The 22,880-nt window shown below is 40.5% G+C and overlaps 1 protein-coding gene across 1 annotated transcript in view; it reads left to right on the top strand.

The window, feature by feature from the left end:
- The first annotated feature begins 6,044 nt into the window (after positions 1 to 6,044).
- Positions 6,045 to 22,880, top strand: part of wwc3 (WWC family member 3) — a 44,619-nt gene continuing 27,783 nt past the window's right edge. Inside the window, exon 1 of the mRNA XM_061737888.1 lies at positions 6,045 to 6,219. Within this exon, the coding sequence (XP_061593872.1) occupies positions 6,074 to 6,219 (146 nt within the window). The 5' untranslated portion in view covers positions 6,045 to 6,073. The remainder of the gene's footprint in view (positions 6,220 to 22,880) is intronic.

Raw genomic sequence — 22,880 nt, 5'->3', positions numbered from 1 at the left:
CTTATTGTGTGGAATTATGGGGGAACACCTACAAAACAAACATCAAACCACTATACATGCTGCAAAAAAAAGCAATACGAATCATAAACCATGCAGACTACCTTGCTCCAACAAACCCACTCTTTATTAAAACAAACACCCTAAAATTGGAGGACCTAGTGGACATTAATACAGTTTTAATCATCTTCAAGGCACACAATAATATACTCCCACCCTGCATGCAGGAGCTGTTTGAAGTTAGGTAGTCCAAATATCCTCTTAGGGGTTCATGTATTTTTAAGAAAATGGGTGTACAGACCAATACGAAGAGGAACTGTGTATCAATAAAGGGGGTCCAGCTATGGAATAATTTAGAAAATTAACTAAAACTATGCACTACTGTTACCAAATTCAAAAATAAGTTTAAAAATAAAATATTAAATTAATATAAAACATTGATATGATAGTATTATAATAAATACCATGATAGTAGCATATTGAAGCAAGTGTTTGCACGACCGCTCTGCGCAGCCGTTTAGCCGAGAAGTGTGATGAAGCAGCACCACATCATACCAGGTGCCCTGTAAGCCACTCTGCGCTCCGCGCTGTACAGTCTCTTGCCAAGAACCACTTAATTTATCACTCCTTGCAATTTGTAGTATGTTTTTTGTTTTGTTTTCATCTTTGTTTTTTTTTTGTCTTTGCTTGTTTGCTTGTTACTTGTCCAATATATCCATTCTTTTTCAATGTTTGAACCCAAATTATTAGTTTTGTTTTGTATAAAACCTCCTGAGTCGAGGTTCATAAAAGGGTAGGCATAATAAGCCTTGGCTTCAGCCTATACCTTTTCGGTGCCATTTAATATATTGGACCTTTTTTTTATGTTGTATTATGTTGTATCCAAATGGAAATAAAAAAATCAAAAATCAAAATCGATTCAGTTGGATCTTGGGGTCAAAGTGTTAAGAAGACACGGAGAACTCTATGGGCCTGATTTACTAAAGGTTTGCGTGTGTAAAAACGTGTGAAAACTTGACAGCACCCGCAAACCAAAGTGCCAGCTGATCTACTAACAGCGTGCAAAGAGGACTGCGTCTCTCAAATGAGCAAAATAGCACACGCTGTTCATTTAGTACTTTTGCCCTGATGAATAATCAATATGGGGCGTACCCGCCAGAAATCGCTAAATACTGGGAGGGGAAGATGCAAATATGTCCATTTACCACGCGCAATGAGATTTACCAAGCCAGAAAGTAATTGCGGGGATTGTGATTGCGTCTGTATTTAATACGTTCGAAAGGAAGGTGCTAATCTGCCGAGCATTACCCAGGGATGCTTGTTGGTGCCTGATTTGAGGACTGGGGTGGGGATGGCTCAACTTGGTGAGGATTCTCCACATGCAAAAGGAGAAATATTTTATTTGAATGTTAAATCGAGTATTATTCAGCAAAAGGTTGCCACAGGAGGCACCTTCATTTTTTTATTTGTGATAATAAATAAATCACGTGTTTTCATGGAGAAAAAAGTGTTTCTTATTGTGCGCCTATTGTTCTCCAGTTGTCATACCCCGGTGTTGTGCCGTATTCAGCACCCCTGCCTTGAAAAGAACCCCCTCGTCTGACAAAAATGATATTCTCATTCCGTGTCACGTTCCGTTTAAAGTCCAGTTTTGTGTTAATGATTCATGTTTAAATGCGCTCATGGATCCCACAATTGTCATACTTTCCCACAATCACAGTCACAGATAACAAAAATCGGGTAAATGGTTATTGATGTCATTCATTAATAGCCTGCTTACTGTGTTGTCTTCCATAATATTTGTAAATATATATAATATAAACTCCTAAGTATGTGTTTGTGTGAGTGTGTATATATAAATATATTGAAGTGTCAGTGTGTTGTTTTTTTTCTTGGTCTACTTATCATTGAATATACGAGGGGGTGCTTTTCACGGCAGGGGTGCTGAATACGGCACAACAATTTGCCTCTTCCACTAATATCTCTAACTCCAACTCGTCAAATTTCATTTTGCGCTCGCAAACCGTAAGACGCGCAACACCTCATTTAAATACTGCAGTTTGTTATCAATTGCGCACGCAATCTTAGTTGATCACCCGCAAAACACACAACAACAGCACGTGCAAACTTTTTCAGTGCACACGCAATTTAGTACTCTTTATTTAGGATCTTAGTAAATCGGGCCCTATGTTGATTGCTGCACCGATAGACAAACACCTTTTGGTGGAGGGAGTGTGATGGTGTGGGGCAGCATCTCTCTCACTGGAAAAACCAGGCTTGTCATCATTAGAGGGAATATCAATGAATATCAATACAGAGACATATCGAGATGAAATTCTGCAACCAGTGACAATTCGATATCTCCACGGTCTGGAATCGAACTCTATCTGCCAAGATGACAACGCTCGCCCCGACGGAGCAGTGTTTATCAGAGACCACCTCCAGAATTTGGGAGTGGAGAGGGTGGAGACCTCCCAGCAGTCCTGACCTCAACCCAACTCAACCCTTGTGGGATCAGCTTGGGCGGGCTGTTGGTGCCACAGTGACCAACACAACAACGCTGGCTGACTGGTGACAAAGGCTGGTTGAAGGACGGGATGCGTCCCACAGCAGTGTGAGCAGGCTGGTGACCATGAGGAGGAGGTGCCAGCCTGTGTCTGGTTCTCCTACATGCTACTGAGGCTCCTGTTAGTTAAATGGATCAACTGTTAAATTGCCAATATGTGTTGTGTCTTCAACTTCAATCATCCAAACACCAAACAAGAGTCCCAGTCTGCCCATTGGCAGAGAAGATTTGACAAATGTTGGGTGCAACCCAGATACTCAGCTCTGCTGCTCATCCCACAAATTCATGTTCCTCACAAATGTGTCACCATTTAAAGGTGAAATAAACAGGCTTTCCAACCATAATATTTATTGCCAAAAACAAAGAACAACAAATAAATCATCAACTAAACACACATTTCCTTACTTTTAAGTTTAGATTGAGAAAAAACGTTATTATCGCGTATACTTTATTTTCAATATAGTCTTTATAAAGTGTTTTTTATTTGATTATTGAGAAGAGGTCATATTAAATATATTAAGAGTTAACACTTTACTAAAGATATTTCTGAAAAAAAATGTACCGTATTTTCTGGACTATAAGCCGCACCTGCATGTAAGCCGCATCCGCTCTAGTTGAAAAAAAAAAAGATATGCAAGCCGCAGATATTTATGTTGTTAGATTAGATATTTACTACATGTACAGAAGGATTTTGAACTGTAAATGATGTACATGTTTGTACCTAAATAGATCCTTTCCTAACAGTGTCTTTTAACACGGCAGCAACTTTGCTGATTAAAACAGGACAGAACCAAGAGAAAATAACCAGTATTTATTTATCTATTTATCTGTTTGAAATCTGCTTCTACCTACTTCTATCTGCTAAAGAAGAAGTAGCGTATTCTTCTTTGCATTTATTCTGTCTTAGTTTTGATTTTAATTCCGGTTAGAGCGCCCCGAGTGGTGGAAGAAGAATCCACAGAATATCCGCACCTTTGTATAAGCCGCATGGTTGAAAACCTATGAAAAAAGTAGCGGCTTATAGTCCAGAAAATACGGTAATCAGCATTTGGGCAGTACTGTGGCTTCGTGGTTAGTCCTGTTGCCTCACAGCAAGAACGTCTGTGGTTTGAATATCAGCAAGTGCCTTTCAGTGTGAGGTCTGCATGTTCTCCTCATGCTTTCATGGGTTTTCTCCAAGTATTCATCTCATGGTCCAAAAAACATACGTGTTAAGTTAGTTGGTGATTCTAAATTGTCAGTAGGAGTGAGTGTGTGTGTGTTTGTTTATATGTGACCCTGCAATGAAATGGTGAACTGCCCAGTCTGAACTTTGCCCAGAGATTTGTCAGCTGCACAGACCTTGTGACCTTAATGGATGGATAGATAATTTATATACATTAGCCTGTAATATATTGTGACAATGTTATTTAAAACAAACATATTTAGCATAATGTATAGCGTAAATATAAGTTACAGTACTGTGCAAGTAGGCACCCCAGACTGACCTGTTGATCAGCTAGTTTTAGTTCTTTTTTTGTTTGTCTCTTTTTTCCTTTTTTTTTTTTTAATAATCAGCATCTGCTCTAGAAAAACCAAAGTCAATCAACCTCAAAATAAAATGTTCACAAAATAAAACCGGATAATGTTCAGAACAAAATCACTACAAATAAGTGAGTATAGAGTGTGACCTTCCTCACAACCAGATACAGATCTCTATTTCAAGAAGACTTTTGAATACAGATTTTGCAATGACGTTAACAATCTGAGTTTTATGATTATTATTATTTGTTTATGTATTGGGGCAGCACGGTGGCTTGGTGCTTAGCCCTGTTGCCTCACGAGAAGGTTCCCGGTTCGACTCCTGGGCCCAGCGGGGTCTTTCTGTGTGGAGTTTGCATGTTCTCCCCGTGCTTGGCTGGGTTTTCTCCGGGTACTCCGGCTTCCTCCCACAGTCCAAAAACATGCATACTAAGTTAATTGATGATTCTAAATTGCCCGTAGGTGTGAGTCTGTCTGTATATGTGGCCCTGCGATAGACTGGTGACCTGTCCAGGTGTATCCCTGCCTCTCACCTGTAATAAGCTGGGATAGGCTCCAGCAGACCCCCGTGACCCTGCAAAGGATGAAACGGGTATGGATGTTCATGTATTTATTTGTTTTGAGCCGCTTGAATGAATGAATGAATGAATGAATGAATGAATGAATGAATGAATGAATGAATGAAAGCTTTATTCCGAACATGGTAAAACATAAAATAACACATAAGTCAAAATAGTCAAAACAACAAAAAAATATAGATAAATGAACAAAACAATGTTACCATGTCCAAAAAGGAGTAGAAAGAAGCATATGCTTATTTAATCCTACCCCTTCTCCCTTCTCAGAAATTACTATCCTCAGTTGATTTCAGTATCATATTACATATTTACATTATGTACACATTTACAACAGCTTGTGCGGAAGATAATGCAGTACCAATGATAAACACAAGGTGTCGCCAGTGAACCACTGAAAAGCACTGATTTTGTCAGCGACGACAATTTATCCAATTTCACTAGTTAACGTTGACTTTTTTTGTTTTAGATACCTTCTTTTTTTAAAAAAAAAAGGGGGAACAAAATAATACTTTTTTTAAGTGAATTAAAAGTACGGTTATATGTGACTCAACAGGTGCTATGTTTGAGAGCTTTTTGTGGCCGTTTTAAGGCTGATTTATGGTTCCACGTTACACCAACGCAGAGCCTACGGCGTAGGGTACGCGGCGACGCACACCGTGCGCTGCGCGTCGCTGCGTACCCTACGCCGTAGACTCTGCGTCGATTTAACGCGGAACCATATTTCAGGCTTTAGTTGATGCCTAAAAGGATTGAAACTTCACGAATTGCTGTCAAACCTGCATCGAGGCTGATTTATGGTCCTGCGTTACACCAACGCAGAGACGCGCAAAGTACAGCGCGCGTCGCCGCGTACCTACGCCGTACGCTACGGCGTAGGCTCGGCGTCGATTTAACGCGGAACCATAATTCAGGCTTTAGTTAATGCCTAAAAGTTAAAGCATCGTTGGTGATAATTAAATGCATTATAAAAACACGAGGGGAAAGTTTGTAAAGTTTGTGTTTGGGCTGTTTTCACGAGTCCCGGAGCGGCGGCGGGGGCTCTGGGCCGGGATTGGCCGCGGGAGCTCCCTCCGTCTACGTCCGAGCGTTTATGCAAATGTCTCCCGAATATGGAGACGGAGGGCTGAGGTCTGAGCAGGAGGAGGACATGGAGGACCGAGGACCGTGAGAGCTCTGCCGCCGCCGCACAGGCTCTCTCTTTTATTTATTTTTATTATTTTCTCTGAGTGGGTGTGTGTGGGGGGAGTTGCGGGGAGAGGGGGTGGATGTGCCTGCAGCGGGACCAGCCCAGCGGACAGCAGGGGGGAGTCTAGTCTCCCTGGTCGGGGCTGTAATGCGGCTCTGAGCGGCGGCTCTCTCGGGGGGGATCGGCGGGCTCGCAGGCAGGGCAGGGCGGGGGGGCTTCGACGCCATGCCGTGGCTGAGCGGCGGGAAGCGGCGGGAGAGCGCGGAGCTGCCGCTGCCGGCGGGCTGGGAGGAGGCGCGGGACTACGACGGGCGGCTGTTCTTCATCGACCACAACAGCCGGCAGACGTCGTGGATCGACCCCAGAGATCGGTAGGTGCTGGTGGTGGCGGGCCCTGGGCTAATGCTGCGTTCCATTTACCTCGGAAGTCGGAACTGGGAACTGGGAATAACGTCACAGCCGAGTTATCAGCGTTCCAGTTACAAAGTAGGAAAACAAGATTGTAGTTCGCACATGAAAAATGTAAATTACACTATAGCAGCATATATATGCCGAACATTACTTGTATACGACTGATTTAGTGTGACCAAAACTACGAATTATTACAGAGCTCTCTTCTACTGTTTACAACCGGGGCAGCCATCTCGGAATGTGAACTCGGGGGTGGTAAAGACTCTCCCACTTTCCCAGTGGGAAATCCCACTTCGAGGGGCGTTCCAGTTGAAAAATCCAACTAGGAACTGGGAAATCCCCACTTCCGAGGACAAATGGAACGCGGCATAAGATCACAGCCCAAACTTTCACGCAAACTTTCCCCAACTGCAGCCAGGACTCTGTCTGAATCTGAACTACCACTGGGGAAGTTTTGGCTTTTCTTTTGGTTGTTTTTGAGGTGTCGGATACCTAACTTCCCCCCCATGTCCACTCTGAAGCCTGATTTATGGTCCCGCGTTAAATCGACGGTCTGCGTTGGTGTAACGCGGAACCATAAATCAGCCTTGATGCAGGTTTGGCAGCAAATCATGAAGTTTCAACTCCAAAAACGACATCTGACGCCTTTTTTATAGTGATCCAAACTCATTGAAACAGCTCACTTAAATGGCTTCCAGTTAAAACATTAAGTGTGGCTGTATTTTGATATGGATTTCCGGTTTGTTATGTTTCAGAGAAGTTTGGTGCCCCCCCCCCCCCCCCCCCACCCATGTTATCCTGGTCACCTGAGCCACTCAACTGTCACATATTCATGCAAGAGAAAAAACTTCTGTTTTCAAACCTCCATCATTTAAAGTCATCAGTGAGCTCGTGGATTTATGACTTCCAGTGACCTGAAACATTCCTGGCTAACAAACCTAAACAGAGAGCTATTGTTATGCAGCTGCCGCTTCCTTCTCATGCAAAGACACCTCCTGGAGACCAGGAGTGTGTCAGGAACAGCCCCACAAGTCTGCTTGTTGATGTCAGTCATCCCAAAATGAGTGTTTATGTCCGTCCCTGTGTGTGTGTGTGTGTGTGTGTGTTTCACTGGATTCTAGAAAGGAGTGGTTGCAGTGAAGTGTCTGAAACTCCAACTCCCAGAAATCTTTGTGGAGCTATGTGAGGAATGTTAGTCGGGCCACTGGGAAAGCTGCAAGGATGTGCTTTTTTTCTGGGGACGGGGATTTCATCAACCCAGAAACTTGTTTAATCAGCCATTCAAAGCAGACTTTGTGAGATTACTGGGTGTTACAGCAAGTAATTTAACTCTGGTGTTTTTACGGGATAGATTAACCAATTGGCAAAAACAACACTCACAACTACGGTGGGGGTATGAGGCCAGTTTGAAATGTGGCCTCATGAGAGGGACGTACAAGAAGGAAGGATATCTGATGTGAAACTATGCACAGCACGTTCTACGGCAGATTTCTCGCCTGTGATTTTAGAGGTGGGAATGCACAAGCCGCATGTAATCTTGATAAGAAAAACCTGATTTCCTTAAAAGCACCCTCCTCCCTGCTGGTTGATTAACCATTGTTATGTGGAGCTGATAGCAGTTTTACAAGATCCTGTAGTTGTACGCATATGAGGGAGGTAGTTGCATGTTTGCATGACTTAAATAATGTTTTTTACATTTCTTCTGGTGCTGCTCAGTGATTTATCGGTTACCTTACCAGAAGAATGTCGTCTGTCATCGCCTGATACTCTGTCCAATAAATCACATCACTGTTCAGCACTAAACCTAACTATCTGAAAACATGCAACCGATACATAAAAGTGTCGGCTTTTAGGTGATATTTTCACTCTCTTGAGACGTGCTTACTTTTCCCTGACAAGTTTTGGTTTGATGGCTGCTCTGTTTAAGGACAGCTAAAATCAATATGTTTTTTCTAAATGGTGCTAGAGGTGAGTGTGGTAAGACAGTGAGGTGGCAGGTGTCACGTGGTTGATGCTTTTCACATCAACAGCCCAGAAGCTCCAAATTTTACATTTCTAATGACAAAAAGCAGAGGATAGGAGCAGATATTGATGAAGTACGAACAAGGTAAGGTTTTGATATTGAATTAGATAATGGCTGGAGCTGTAAATCATTTGTCAAAAGGGTTTTATATATTCTTTGTGTAGATTTGTAATCAATTAATCGTCCATGTTACACCCCTAATGTTTACTAATCTTCCCTACTGTATATGAATCTTGGAATATTCACACTGGTTATAATCATCTGGACTTAAATTGACTTTTTGATCACTGCCACAAGCACCTAGGTGGTCAAAGTTCTACTATAGTTGGTGTTAATATTTTTTGTTGACTACAGACAGTATGACTTATATTTAAAATCATTGTAGAAGCCAGATAACAGAATTCTCTGGACTTTGGTTGTGTGTGTAGGTGAAATGTGCCTCAGTCAGCAGTGATCAGTCGCTCCACATTTTTGCCAAAATGTCATCTTTCTAAAGCAAACGGTAGCTTCAGATGCTCGAGGGTCAAAGGGGTTGTGCAAGGATGTGTTAACACTTTTGAGTATCGAAGCAGGTGCTGCCGTCTTGTGATCTGGTGTGTCATGCAGCTCACAGCAAGGGTTGTCTGATGTGCGTGAGCTGCAAGTCTGCTGACCCTCAGAGTCGGAGTCAGATTATCGCATAATCACTAAAACACAAGAGCCATTGAGCTGAAATGTAATTGTCAGCGATGATCGTGATGTGCTGTAGCAGAGCTGTGTACCAGCCAGAGTTCAAGTTTGTTTCTGGATGTCTGCACGCAGGGGGGAAGCCTGAGATGGGTCTGTTTCGGTTAGGTGACAGCATGTGGTGAAAAATCTGTTGGAGGTATGAAGCGATACCTGTGTTACACCTGAGTGTAAAGCATGGGTTGAACAATGTTGGAAAATAGTCAAATTGCGTTCTTTTTGTTTTGTTTTTAAATGTATTTTTCAAATGTTATTTATTTCTTCCAATATTGCAATTGCGAATTGATATGCAACTTTTTCTTTTTGAGTAATAGCTAATGGATGATTTTAACACACCATTATATACATTAAGTATACAATGTGTTTGTCATAGGCCAGACATCTATGTTTAAAGTCTTGCCTATTTTAATTTAGTCAGTAAATACAATATACTGACTAATAACGTAACTAATAATTACTGTTTTAGAACGTTTTAGCCATATTACTTCAACACCACCAACCAACAGGTCTCCTACCTCTAAGACATAAAGTTAAATATGAAATTACTGGCAGAACGACGAAGGTTATACAAATTTGAAATAATTAATTGGTTATTTTTCATTAAATTCTGGTTTTAAAATATTCAATATCGAGACCAATTAACATGCAGTGCAATCAAACTGCTTAACAGCCACTGCTGCACGAAAGGCCATCATTAACATTTGTGCTCTCCTTTTTCTCAATCTCCTTCTTTCCTTCATCAGTTGGGCATCATTTTGTTGGTTCTGACTGTTAAAGTACCTTCAAGACAAACTTACTTCTGTAAGCACCACGCACTACGTGATGTTGTGTTTTCCTCTGCGCATGCGTCACTTCAGGGCCGCGCACCTTTCACACTCAAGTGTGACGAAGGTCGCATTAAAATGATAACGTGAACGACCAAACAAAAAGAATCATATTTGAACATTAAGACCTGAGTTCTGAACCTATCCTTGGTCTTGCTCTGATTCACTAACTTCAGTGTTAGCAGATATCTCTCCTGGTCCCTTTCAAAGTGAAGCAGTTCAACTCACCAAAAGGCTCAAAAACAAGGTAATACAGATCCGTTGATGTTACATGTGTAAGCACCTCCTCTTTTCAAGGCCGCATTACTGAACTGAGACAGACAAGTGGTGACGTCTCTGACTCACACAAGGGGGGGTGGATCAGTATCTCCATCTGGAGTATTGATAGTTTTAATTTGAGATATTGTTTTTTTCATTCAAAATCGAAAATCACAAAAACATTTGTTGCTTAAGATATCTTGTGATGCAACACCGGGTTATATGTGCCTAGACTCAGTCCGGACAAATTGAATTCCTGCATTACCGTTTATCAATGTTGTGAAACCAGGCTTGGTCTCCACGCTGGTACCTCTAAGGACTGTGTTATTGCCTGAATGATTTCCCTCTGAAGTTTTAAATTCTGGTTGTATGGATGTGTACTTTTAAACATTTTGGGTTTTATGGGTTGTCTAGTGCACTAGCACGGACATTTTACTCATACAGCTGTTGTATGCGGTTTATGGTGTTTTTTTATATTTTTAAGTGCTGGAACAAGTTTGTAGTGAAGTAGCAACATTGACATTGACTTGACATTGACCTTCTTTTTGTTTAAATTTTGAATCATGCTCTTCATTTCTACTATTTGATGCTTCTGACTGTTCCGTCGTGCTAGGGACCATTGCGCAACAGATTCAAGCGCAGCATGAAAAGTTGATGCGATCCAGTGCTCTGCTCACTGTCATGTCACGTGACAACCTTGTTATCGCTCTCATGACGTTGCGATTTAAAAAAAATATTTTTGATATTGCGATATCGCAAATGCAATTCCTAGCTATAGCTTCCTCTAACATGGAAGTGTAGGGTTTTGTTTTTGCCTTTTGATAAGAAAAGAAAACCTTTACAAAATCGTTTAAACACTGTTCTTTACAAGCGATCAATGTCCCGCTCAGTCATGATGTTCATGTCTTGAGAAGCGTGTGGCCGTCCTCTGTAGATTTTGTTACTGTGGAATGAGCGTTATGTTAGGCATGCCTACACTAATGCCCAGGGGCTTTGCTTGCTCGCGGCCCCAGACAAAGCAGCAGAACAGAGGCAGTTCCCACGTGTCTACCTCCTCTTCTCATCCTCGGGCCTGTAGGCCTCCCTTATTAGCTCTGTTATGCAACAGCCATGGCCGGCCTGCCGCTCAGCAAAGGGAGGCCTTTATGCGTGGTCACAAAGCACACCAAATTCAATTATTCTGGAAAGGGTGAGCTGTGTTTCCAGCACCGAAAGGTTATTCACATGCGCTGAATCCCGCTGTTATTTTGCTTCCCCCAGTGTTTTCATTATGATGGCTCTTTTTTGTCTTTTGGTTGGGGGGGGATGTCACAGACATGCCAATGCTTGACCGGGTGTCATTTTGCCGTGTGTGTTTTCTGTGTTCTTTTTCATGAGTGGACAATATATTTGTCTTCAGCTTTCACCCTGCTGCTGTTTCTTGATGTCCGAGCTCCTCTCCTCCAGCTGTTGGGGCCACTGGGTTACTGATATTACCTGCTTTGATGTCCAGCTTCCCATCTGACTACATCTACGTTTCTTGCTAATTGCTGTAGTTCTTATTGGCGTTGTGCCGTGATGTCCTTTTATCAGACGCTGCAGACAGGATGGAACCAGAGCTGTACATCCAACGTGTTTTCATTATGTGTACATTGTGAAGAATGGTACCTAAACAGGACATGCCAAGCTCGGCGGACTAACCTTGTGGTCAGGGCCACCATTGTTTTACTAGACCCCCCCCCCCTCACACACATTGGCACGATTCTGATTCAAAAATAAAGAAAAATATGGTTGACAACACCAGCTTATGATTTGGTATTTGACACTTTTATTTTTCTTTTAAGCATTGTATTAAAATTAGTTTTAATACTTGAAGAAGTGAATGTATAGGCAACATTTCTATATACCGGTATAAAAAATATTAAATAAAGAAGTATACTGTTGCAGTGACTAGGATAGTTATTTCTTATGTTAGTTTGTCATGTATTGGTAAACAACAATGCATATTTTAAATTAATACAGCTGTATTCATTTGTTTGTTACTACCCCAGCACTTGGTTATAAGTTATAAGTTGGTCACTTAGCACATTAACTGGGGGAGGGTTGTGTTAAAGTAGTAGTTTGATACTTGGGGAAGTAGTTTGCTTCTTTAGTAATAGTCTGAGCCACAAGAAGATGTTTGCTGGAGTAATAAGCCCACGGACTGGTTGCTCAGTAGCATTCTTTCTCCGTTTTGCTTACGGTCATTTTTGCAACAGTTTTCAACAAGCAGGTTTGATGCAGATAGGGATCATTCTTGTTGCTCTTAGTAAGGCTATGTCCTCGCGAAAAAGAAATCTCACAATACGACGTTGTCAACACTGAATAGTTTGTAGATGTGTCTTCATACACGAAAAACATGAAGGCGTGTGTGTGTGTGTGTGTGTGTGTGTGTGTGTGTGTGTGTGTGTGTGTGTGTGTGTGTGTGTGTGTGTGTGTGTGTGTGTGTGTGTGTGTGTGTGTGTGTGTGTGTGTGTGTGTGTGTGTGTGTGTGTGTGTGTGTGTGTGTGTGTGTGTATACATACATACACACGTATGTGTATGTATGTCTATATACACACATACATGTATGTGTGTATATCCGAGGGTCATCTTAACCGCGGGTCAGGTCTAATGTAAACAGAACTAACGCGGGTTGGCGGGTCGTGGGAGGGATTTGTTGGTCACTTAACCTGAGTACAGCCCACCAGGAAAGTTTTTATTTTATTTAGTAATTATTATTGTATAAAATAAGGAAACAGCTGATGATAGTAAGTAACAGCACCAGCAGGAAGTCACATGAAGGGCCTATATTTACAGATGATGAGTAGATGAGTAAATGGGGAGACGAGGAGCCGAGGACACCATGAACCGGCATATGTCCAGAGCCACAAAGGATGATGGTCCATTGTTTGAGCAACTGGACACAAAAATGACAAACCGGGGCTTTGCAAGAAGCAAAACTCAGCCAAAAAACGTTCCTCCATCCTCCTTTTGAAAATTACACCTATCTGACACAATAAATCTTGCTGATGTAGGGACAATATGTCATTCTACATCCCCACAAAGGTTACATTATGTTTCACGGATAACGCCTCCCGACTCGCCTCCCCTCAACTCGCCTTCAGGCCCGAGGTGACAAATAACACGCCTTGCGTTTAGATTAGGGCTGCAGCTATCAAATATTTTGGTGATTGAATATTCTATCAAATATTGCATTGATAAATTGAGTAATCGGATAATACTTACTTTTCCTTATTTAAAGCCCAATTACAAATATACAATAGAAAAAAGATCAGTTAATAAAAACAACTATTTTGTTTCCTTTTTATAAGAAAATTGACATTTATTTACATATTATGCAAAATGGTAAACTTAAAATTTCCAGAGACAAAAAAATTAAATAAAATTGTTTCCCACTTATTTTATTTTAAGTATAAAAAAACCTTAAACACTGCCTGCCAATTTAAGTGTTGCACACTTAAATTGTGCAACTTCACATTCAGAACCAACAAATGTTTGTTTAAAACATGTTTTAAACATCATGCTTGGCTGTGGACTGGGACTTGGAACAAGAGTCTTACACAATGTGGGCCAGAACCTTCATTTTTAATTTAAAAAGATCCCACACCTTCGACATCTTCTGTCCCTACCTGTCATTATTTTCGCATTACTGCGTGTGCTCACTGTTCCCGTCACTGTTTTCGGTAGCGGGCCGGCATCTGTACAACACAACTGTTCACACACGTTACAAAGAGGCCGCTGTGTAAGCTTCTTTTTTATTTATTTATTTTTAAAGAAATGGGCTTTGAGACAGAAGAAATTCCTCAATGATTTTTAGAATCGAGTTACTTGAAGAATCGTTGCAGCCCTAGTTTACATTGCCAACGCGCGTTATACACGCGTTCATCTTCCAGTGATATTAGCGGGATCCAATCTAAAAACACAGAGATATATATATATATATATATATATATATACCTGTGTGTGTGTGTGTGTGTGTGTGTGTGTGTGTGTGTATATATATATATATATATATATATATATATATATATATATATATAATAGCCCAAGTACAGAACCCTGAGGAACACCATGACCTGTTCTGGTGTATGAAGAAGACACCCCACTGATATGAACAAACTGGCAGAAAAGGCATGTACATCTGTGCACAGTTGCTAAACAAAAGTTAATAATAGTGAGCTAACGAGCCAATATCATTTATAGTTTAGAAACGTTTGAATATTTCCCCTGTAGTTTCACTTGAGGCCACCCCTTCCACACATGCATTGTTACCCATTTATCTGATAGCAACTGTGTGTGTCAGTATCACGTCTGAATGACCTCCCCCACAGTTGTGCTGCTTTTTCATGCCATTCTGTGACCATAATACGGTATTTGACCTAGACAATACTGTGGAATAACTAAAATTAACATTCAACTACCCTCCTTCTCCATAGTTTTACATATGATCATTATCTAATCATTTTAATTACATTATCTAAACCAAATGTACAAAATTGTACAAATGTACTCAAATTGAAGCCAAGTATTTGAGCTGGAACAAGAGCTTCATCTCTCTTTTTCATTACATATCAATATTATTATTGTGTCCACTACTGTTTTAACACAATGCAGAAAACGGCTTCTCTATGAAGATGGCTCTAAGAGTTTATGTTTTTATTTTTGTGGCACTGCGGCCTCTCATCTGCCCAACGGCAGTGACACTGTATTGTCCTCAGGTGAAGTTCAAGGCTGTTTCTTTCTTGAGTCTGTAGCAACTGAGATGTTAGACCCTTATATGTAATAACACAGTTTATCTTTGTTTATTTCAGTAATCCTGTAGAAATGTTATGTCTTGGTGCTTTCTTCCACAGCAGGCATTCTTTGCCCTACCACTATGACGTGAGAAAACTAAGACGTGAGGACTTGGGTGTTATACAGTACAGACCAAAAGTTTGGACACACTTCCCCATTTGTTTGAATGAGAAGGTGTGTCCAAACTTTTGGTCTGTACTGGACGTCACTGGATTTGCTGTTTTAATATGCTGCAAATGACAAACACACACAGCACCTTAAATTTGTTAGAAACATTAGTGGGAAAGCAACAAGTGTCTAAAATACTGGATGGGATGATTGTTTTAAAGGATTTATGAAGCCATTGATGCTGGTTCAGTTCAAATGTAACAAAATGCACCCAACATATGCCATAGTTCATTGATTTCTGTGTTTGTGTATATCTTAAAATAGCCCAAAGGAACTTTTGCAATTTCTAGCTCAGCTGGGCCCCGGAAGGTATGGAGGTTAAGTTACTTTGTTTTGGTTTCTTGCTTGGTCTTTCTCATTTATTCTTCCACTAATGTTTTCCCAAGTCTCTCAATGGAATTGGTATTCCATGGTATCAAATATAGCTCTATAGGGTTGTAAAGCAATATGTAATTTGAAAAAAAGAGATGACTAGGATGGAACTCCAAAGTAACTTTGGCTGTTTTTTATGCTTGTAGTAGGGACCATAGACAGTACGTATATCTCTATATGCGGAGCCGCCTGGGAGATTTGCGAGGCCCTGTGCGAAATGGTCGGGGGGGGCCCTCGCAAACTTTTGGGTTTTTTCGAAAAACCCAAAAAGTTTTGGGTTTTTCGGGTCGGATCAGGTGTCTATATGAGCAATTTTAACTCTCCAATTATCAAAATACTGGATACCTTCCCCTGCCTCATCATCATCTCTTGCCTCGACGCGGGGCCCCGCGGCTGCTTGAGACCCGGTCGGATCGGTGATTTTTCTAACAAATTTATCAAACAAGCCTTTCAGAGAGGCATTAAACTCTTCCATTTTCTTTAGTTTTTTTCTTTTTTCATCCCCTGATGGAAATTTCCTGAATCTGTCTCGTTCTCTCGACATTGTGTGACAGTTTGTTCCAACTCCACCGTCTGGATCAGAGCAGCTTGTGTCTGCGCTTGGTCTGATCAGTTGTATTGAACAACAGACATGCGCATCATTGCACATATATTTATTGATATGCACAGACTAGTACACATTTAGGTCTGTAATCGAACGTGACTGTTGATATTTATAAGGGAAAAAAGGAAAAAAAATAGCGCGAGGCCCCTTGGGGTGCGAGGCCCCGTGCGGTCGCACGGTTCGCACACCCCTTGCGGCGGCCCTGTCTATATGGTACAGAGGAGAGACCATGAGATCTTAGTGATACTTCCTAAAAGTAATCAAACATACCTTTTTAAATTAAATTGAAACTGATATTTTAAAGTGTGATGCATTAATTGTACGGTTCAGAAATGGCACGAGGTGGCATTAAGGTACATTCAAGAATATTTTTTGATTAGGCACAGTCACATCTTAGTCTTTCGCTCCTGAGAGTTTACAAGATATCACGGGGATGCCATTTCTGTCAGCATTGTCATTTTTCACCTTTTTTTTTCCTGCTGATTTAACAACTAAAATATGGGATAGACAGGATATTATTTTGGAAGAGCCTTGTTAACTCTAACCCCGTGTTTCCATTCTTTTGTGCCAAGATAAGCTAACTGGTTACTTGCTGGAGTTGCAGATGTATAATGCAGATATGAGAGCATTGTTAATCTCATCCATCTCTTTATAGAAAGAGTCAAACTGTTACCTTTTTAAGTAAAATGTTTAATATATTGAACTAGGTTTACTGAATTGTGCCATCACACGTAAATATGATGAAGAATTAGCAACGTAAGAGACAACTTCTGTTGTAATAGCTATATTAAAAAAAATTGAATTGAAAAAAATTGAACATTTTCATTTGAGCAATTTTACAGTTAAGAAATGTCAAGTCTCCTTAACTGTGAAGGATCTTCCAGCCAGACAGTTTTACTTTTGTCCCAGCTGACCCCATTCGGCTCATCCAAGTGTCCGGACGCCGTCTAAATGTGTACAGAGACTGGGATCTCTGTCTACTTATAGAGACCTATTTCTATTAGAATTAACACATAATGGGAGAAGCGGCTGTCTGTCTGTCTGTCTATCTGTCTGTCTGTCTGTCTGTCAGCTGCTGTTGGCTTTGCTCTGAAATGCAGCACCAGCCCCTCAAAGAGGCTGGACGTAAATGACATTCCACCCAAAGTTGTTTTCACATTTCTTTTTTGACACGCAGAGGAATTTTCAGGCCAACTACACTTGCGGCCTTTGTTGTTGTTTTTTGTTGTTTTTTTCTCAGTTGATGCGCACAATATGGGAATGAAACAACTTTGGAGTAAAAATGAGAACATGCAGAATGTTCTTTGACGATGTGTCAGTATCATCATATTTGTTTCGTTATCTGTTTGGTTGTTTTTTTTCTCTGCTTACACATGCATCGCTTGTTATGCAGAGGTTAGTCCTTACTTTGTATTTGTAGACTTCAGCCGCTGGTTTGTGGGGATGATAAAACACTCCGGTGGCTATAAGAGTTTGTCGTCATGATTTGGATTTGAGGCAGGCAACTTGCTTATTGTTCTCCTGTGGTTTTCCTCTGACTGTTTTATCACATTATTTACACTGTGAACTGTCACACAATAAAAACCCAGCCCTCAAATATGTGTCACATGTACACTCCGCATTGGGCTGTGGTGACAGCTCATCTAAGTGAAAACGTTTGGAGGATAGATGGGCTGCAAGTTTTTATATTTATTGTGAACTCTATGAATCCTATGAAAGGCAGCCGTGGTTTTGTTAGGGTTATGGAACAATCAGGCTGTCAATTCTCTGTGAGCTCTGTGAGCTCTTTGTGGTCAAACGGAGGGATATGACCCAAATCTTGAGTACCATTAAGAAATCTGAGTTGCATTAATATTTTGTCTTCTTTTTGATAAATTTTAACAGGCTAGGGACTTTGTTGGGTTAACCAACCAGATGAGGTCCAGCAGCCCGGGCTCTGATTTTACATGCCTTTCCCATGCAGCAGCTTGTCGCCAGCCACAGGAGGAGGGGCAGGGGATAGTGCTGCTGCAGATAGAAATATCCTCTGGGACAACCCAGGATGGTACAGATTATTCTTGAATTAGAAAATGTCTTGCACAACTAAATATATTTTGTTAGGACTATGCATGACATGAGCAGGGCCTGCCGCATCTTGTTCCTCCACAGCTGAACATGCTTGTCATTTTCAGTCTATTTTTTCCCTTTTCAGAAGTTTGTCTCAATTTCTGCTCCCTTTTAAACTGAAAGAAGACCCTGGAGTATTTGTGACAGATTATAACAAAAACCTTTTTTTAAAACTGCATTCATTTTCCACTGGCCGAGCAGCCTGACCAACTATGGCAGTATGTGTGTGATTTGTGTTTTGAACTTATGTATAACATGTATGTATTTATTCTTTATGTATTTATGTTTACTTTATATATTAGTTCTAATGACTTGGTTGATGAAGCTGCTTTGTAAGATGTTAGTGGTCTTTTCAAGCTTAAGGTTCAATAAGAGTGTACGTAAATACTAAATATTATATTCATTTTTGGATATCCAAGGACTGATTTACTCCAGTCTTGGTTCGTTGGATCAACAACACTAAAAATATTCAGCTGGGCAAATGAGCATGTCCCTATTTTAACATACAAGGTATGAGCATAAAGTGTAATAGCCCTTTAATCATTAACTATTCTATTTTTAATAGTTTTTATACAACTTTCTCAATATAAGTTTGATTGGTTTTTTTAATAGTTTTTCTGCTGTTTGTCAGGTATGCAGGGGGAATGGGGGTCAACGTTGATGTGACTCTAAGCTTGCATTAAAGATATTGATAGAATTAAATCTTGTATTTGTAGACTATACTCTATATGCATGAACAGCTTATAAATAAATTATATCTGGAGTGACTGTTGCATGTTATTCTCTCAGACCTGTGCAGTTGAGTTTGATTTAAAAATGATATTCGTATTGTTTAAAGGGGTGTGGCCACTTCAGACAGGCAGCTTCAGTTAATACTGTATTATGCCTAAATGCTTTAAATGCATGTCATCACATTACCCCTGGGCTGCTCCGTGTTGCTGTGTCCTCTAAGACTCTGTTGTGCGGCGGTTACAGTCTCTCCCAAGAGCGAGACATGACTTGGAAAAACAGAGGCTGCTGTCACAAGACTGCGTAACAAACCAAACATTCAGATATTGAGATTCAGATCAGAGAGGACGTTTGTCTCTGACTAGGTCAAAGAGCAGTTCAGGATTAGCCTCCCTCTGACGTCACATAGTTTCCTATCCAATGGCTTTTACCACCTTCAGTCCAAAAAATGGCAAAACGTCTGAACCTGCTTCCCCATAACTTTCTATTATTTCACAACTTTTGACTTCTCTTGTAGCGAGTGTCTTTAAGTATTTTTTCGAGTGCAGTTAATCTCAAGACATTTGTTTACCTTTTGCAAACACTTAAAGCAGGAGCAGGAGCAGGTAGGGCATGTGCTCTTGTTTGCCTTGTCTCAGTATTTGGCTCTGAAAGCACATTGCTCATGTGAGACTTCTTGTAACCTGCTGCCGTCATGATGATGTTGTTTACCGAAGATCTTTGCAGTTATTTAAAGCAATGCTTCCCAACCTTGTCAAGTCCTGACCCCCAAAATAATCATGTTGCTGGTTGTGACCCCTGCTCTCAATCATAGACTTGCCTGTAACGTTTGATGCTCATAACAACATTGAGTAAAACTTATTCTAATGCAGTGTGTGCAGATGATATAAAGCATAAACCTACAAATGGATGACTGTAATTGTATTAAGGGATGGATGACACAACCCTCTATATTAAAGCAACATTCTCTTGCGGGAGGGTGTATATATTTATGTTCTTTTATATTTTTGACAACTTCCAAATAAGTGATAAACATGTGCCTGTGATTATTTTAGGCCTTCATGGTATTTAACCAACCCATACAGGGCTTGAATTCCAACACGGGATTGTGAGTAATGTCAAAGAATCAAACATAAATATCCCCTACAAGTAAGAAATCCATATCTATATATATATATATATATATATATATATATATATATATATATTGCAGCAGTGTCATATACTATACTCAGTGAACACATGCCGTGGTGTAGAATAAAGGAAGTTTCCCCTCACATGACAAATGGATGGATCTTTTCTCCTGGAGAGTATATTGGTGTACCCACCATGTTTTGTTGCAACATTTAACAGGAACATATGGGAAGGCTTTTGTTGAGGTATAGCCTACTGGTGTGGGCATTTCTTTCTCTCATTGAGAATTCTTGATGAAAGTAAATGCAGCCCTGTGGTGGTCTGGTGACCTGTCTAGGGTGTATCGCTGCCTTTTGCTCAAAGAGACCTGGAAGTAAGCTCCAGCAGATCCCTGTGACCCTGAATGGGCATAAGTGGTGATGGATGGATGGATGGATGGATGGATGGATGGATGGATGGGTGAAGGTAAATCAGGCTTGAATTTAAATTGTCCAAGATATCAGCCACTAATGAAAGATGGGACTCACACCTCTCTTCCAAAGGAATACTGTAGGAGAGTTGGGTATTGGGCTTTCTGGGGGCTCCTTGCCGTTCCAATGTGGTCAAGCAATTTTATAAATAAAACTCGAGTTGAGCCCTACTCACAGATGGCGATACATGCTGTGTTTTTTCTTGAACCAGCTGAAGCCCAGAGACAAACGGAATCAACCACTGATGAAGAAGCATTTTAGTTTACAACAGCAGTGGGTGGTAAATCCCAACTTTCAATGCAGCAAGGTATTTAGATGTAATTTAACCGGTGCACCAAATAAATGTGCTTCCTCTGAAGATTTTTAGCCATGCTCTGGTCAGAGTACACCAAAGCACTGCTCATAACTCATAATGGCATCCTAAAGCAACAGAAACTGAATAATTAACAAGCAAACACCAGCTAAGAAGTGTGAGTACACAAAAGACAGCCACCGCTAGAAAGACATGATTTACTTGTGCTGAAAGATGATGGTGAGTTCAACATCAATCTTCCATCATTCTTCTTGCATCTCTTGCCAACTAGTAAATGCCACTCCAACATTTACAATTGTCCCGTCCCTCACTGACTCTTTTTCTCTCCCTTACTTCCTCGGTGCTGACAAGTGAGCTCTGCTGATTCTACTTACTGATACGAATTAAAATGCTACGTGAAATGATGTATTAATGTGACCCAGCACCATTCCTTAAAAGAACATTAAAGTGAAGGGTAAAAGAAATCAAGCTTTATGGGACTCTGAGAGAGAATCAGATTCGGTGAAATTGAGTCAACACAGGTCAACACTGTGAAGGCATTCCAGGTTATTGCGGCTAATGTTTGTATGTGCTGGCTGGATCGTATTATGGTTTTACAGCTGCTTTCCCCAAGCTCTCTTTGCAAAACTGGCATTCAAGTTTGGCCTCTTCTCCCGAATCATGTCCAGGACCACATTCTCCTTCCCTGCTAATTGTCAAAGCATTATCAGCATATGGAGAAGCTACTACGGAGATATTTTATTGGTGCATTTTGATTGTTTACCACAGTAAATGATGATCATTTATATTTATACTCTGTAAAATTATTACTATTAATTTGTGTAACTTCTAAATACGTTAAGATTTTTTGATATCTATTAATGAGGGTCCATCTGAAAACGTAGTATTTAATTCAAAGGGTAGGAACTCGTTTTTTTTTTGTTTTTTTTTTTTACTTCTTCCTACTCCTTTTCAAACACGTCAAGACTGCTGCTGCTACCAAAAGAAGGGTCTCTTGTATTCATTGTTTAATAATGTTCAAACATGTCTGTTATTTTACACTGCTATAATGTTTGAAATAAAGACTTTTTAAGTGAATTGAATCACGCAATCCTACATCCCCACTTACAGGTCATAGCCGGCGGTTTAGGGGGCATCATTGTACAGTCTGCACATACCATACCCAAGATAAGCTAATCAAAGTTGTACAGTGTGAGATGTAATGATCTGATACAACTGAAGAGATTGTGAGGTGTGTAGCAGCCTTAAGAGTGACCTCAGCTGGACCACAAGTTACATAGTGTTCTTCCAGGCAAGCTTGGTGTGCTGTCGGTAGCAATGGTCACATTCAAGTCAGTAAAACATCAGAAAAGTTTCAAAGCTTTGATTTTAAGGTGACCAATTTATAGTGTTGCTTTAACATCTGAAGTGCTGTGGTGTTGCTGATGTAAGAGATAACATCTCCATCGGATACTGTTTCTAAAGCCATTCGATTGTAAGGCATTTTCAGACAAAGTTTCTCTTTATCTGAATGTTACTTCACTCCTATGTTGTAAAAACGGCCTGTATTCATCATCTCCAGCTCTTCATGTTTTTTTCTCAAAGTGATATTGGTGTTTGGTTTCCTGGTAGACCTGCCTGTCTAGCTTACTTGGCACCGTGTTGGTATTAGACAACTTTTGCTGAGGAATGTCGACTTGACATGCCCAGATTAAGCTATGAGACTCATTTACTTCTGTTAAACTAGCCTCAAGAAGATTTTCTCCTCCTTTCTTAAAGTGGTGGGTTGACTGCACTGGTGGTTGGTTGAATTTGGCTTTTCACAAGAAGTCAATGTAATTTTGCCCTCATGGATTTTGTTGTTGTCATCCTGGCAGTCAGACCGTTTGATGTGTCATGCTCTTAAAAATTCAGACTATCAAACAACAACCTCTATGAACAGATTGCCCTTCCATTTGTGAGATGTTGAAGTATACGCTTTTATTTGAGACCTTTATGGTTTTTCCAGAATGTACCCCTTGACTGTATATAAAAAAAAAAAAAAAAACGTTTGATAAATCATTGGTAACGTGACCCACTGGTTTCTGAAGAGTTTTAAGC

This window comes from Cololabis saira, chromosome 13 (assembly GCF_033807715.1).
Source record: "Cololabis saira isolate AMF1-May2022 chromosome 13, fColSai1.1, whole genome shotgun sequence".
Classification (NCBI taxonomy): Eukaryota; Metazoa; Chordata; class Actinopteri; order Beloniformes; family Belonidae; genus Cololabis; species Cololabis saira.
This window is presented reverse-complemented; position numbering and strand designations above follow the sequence as displayed.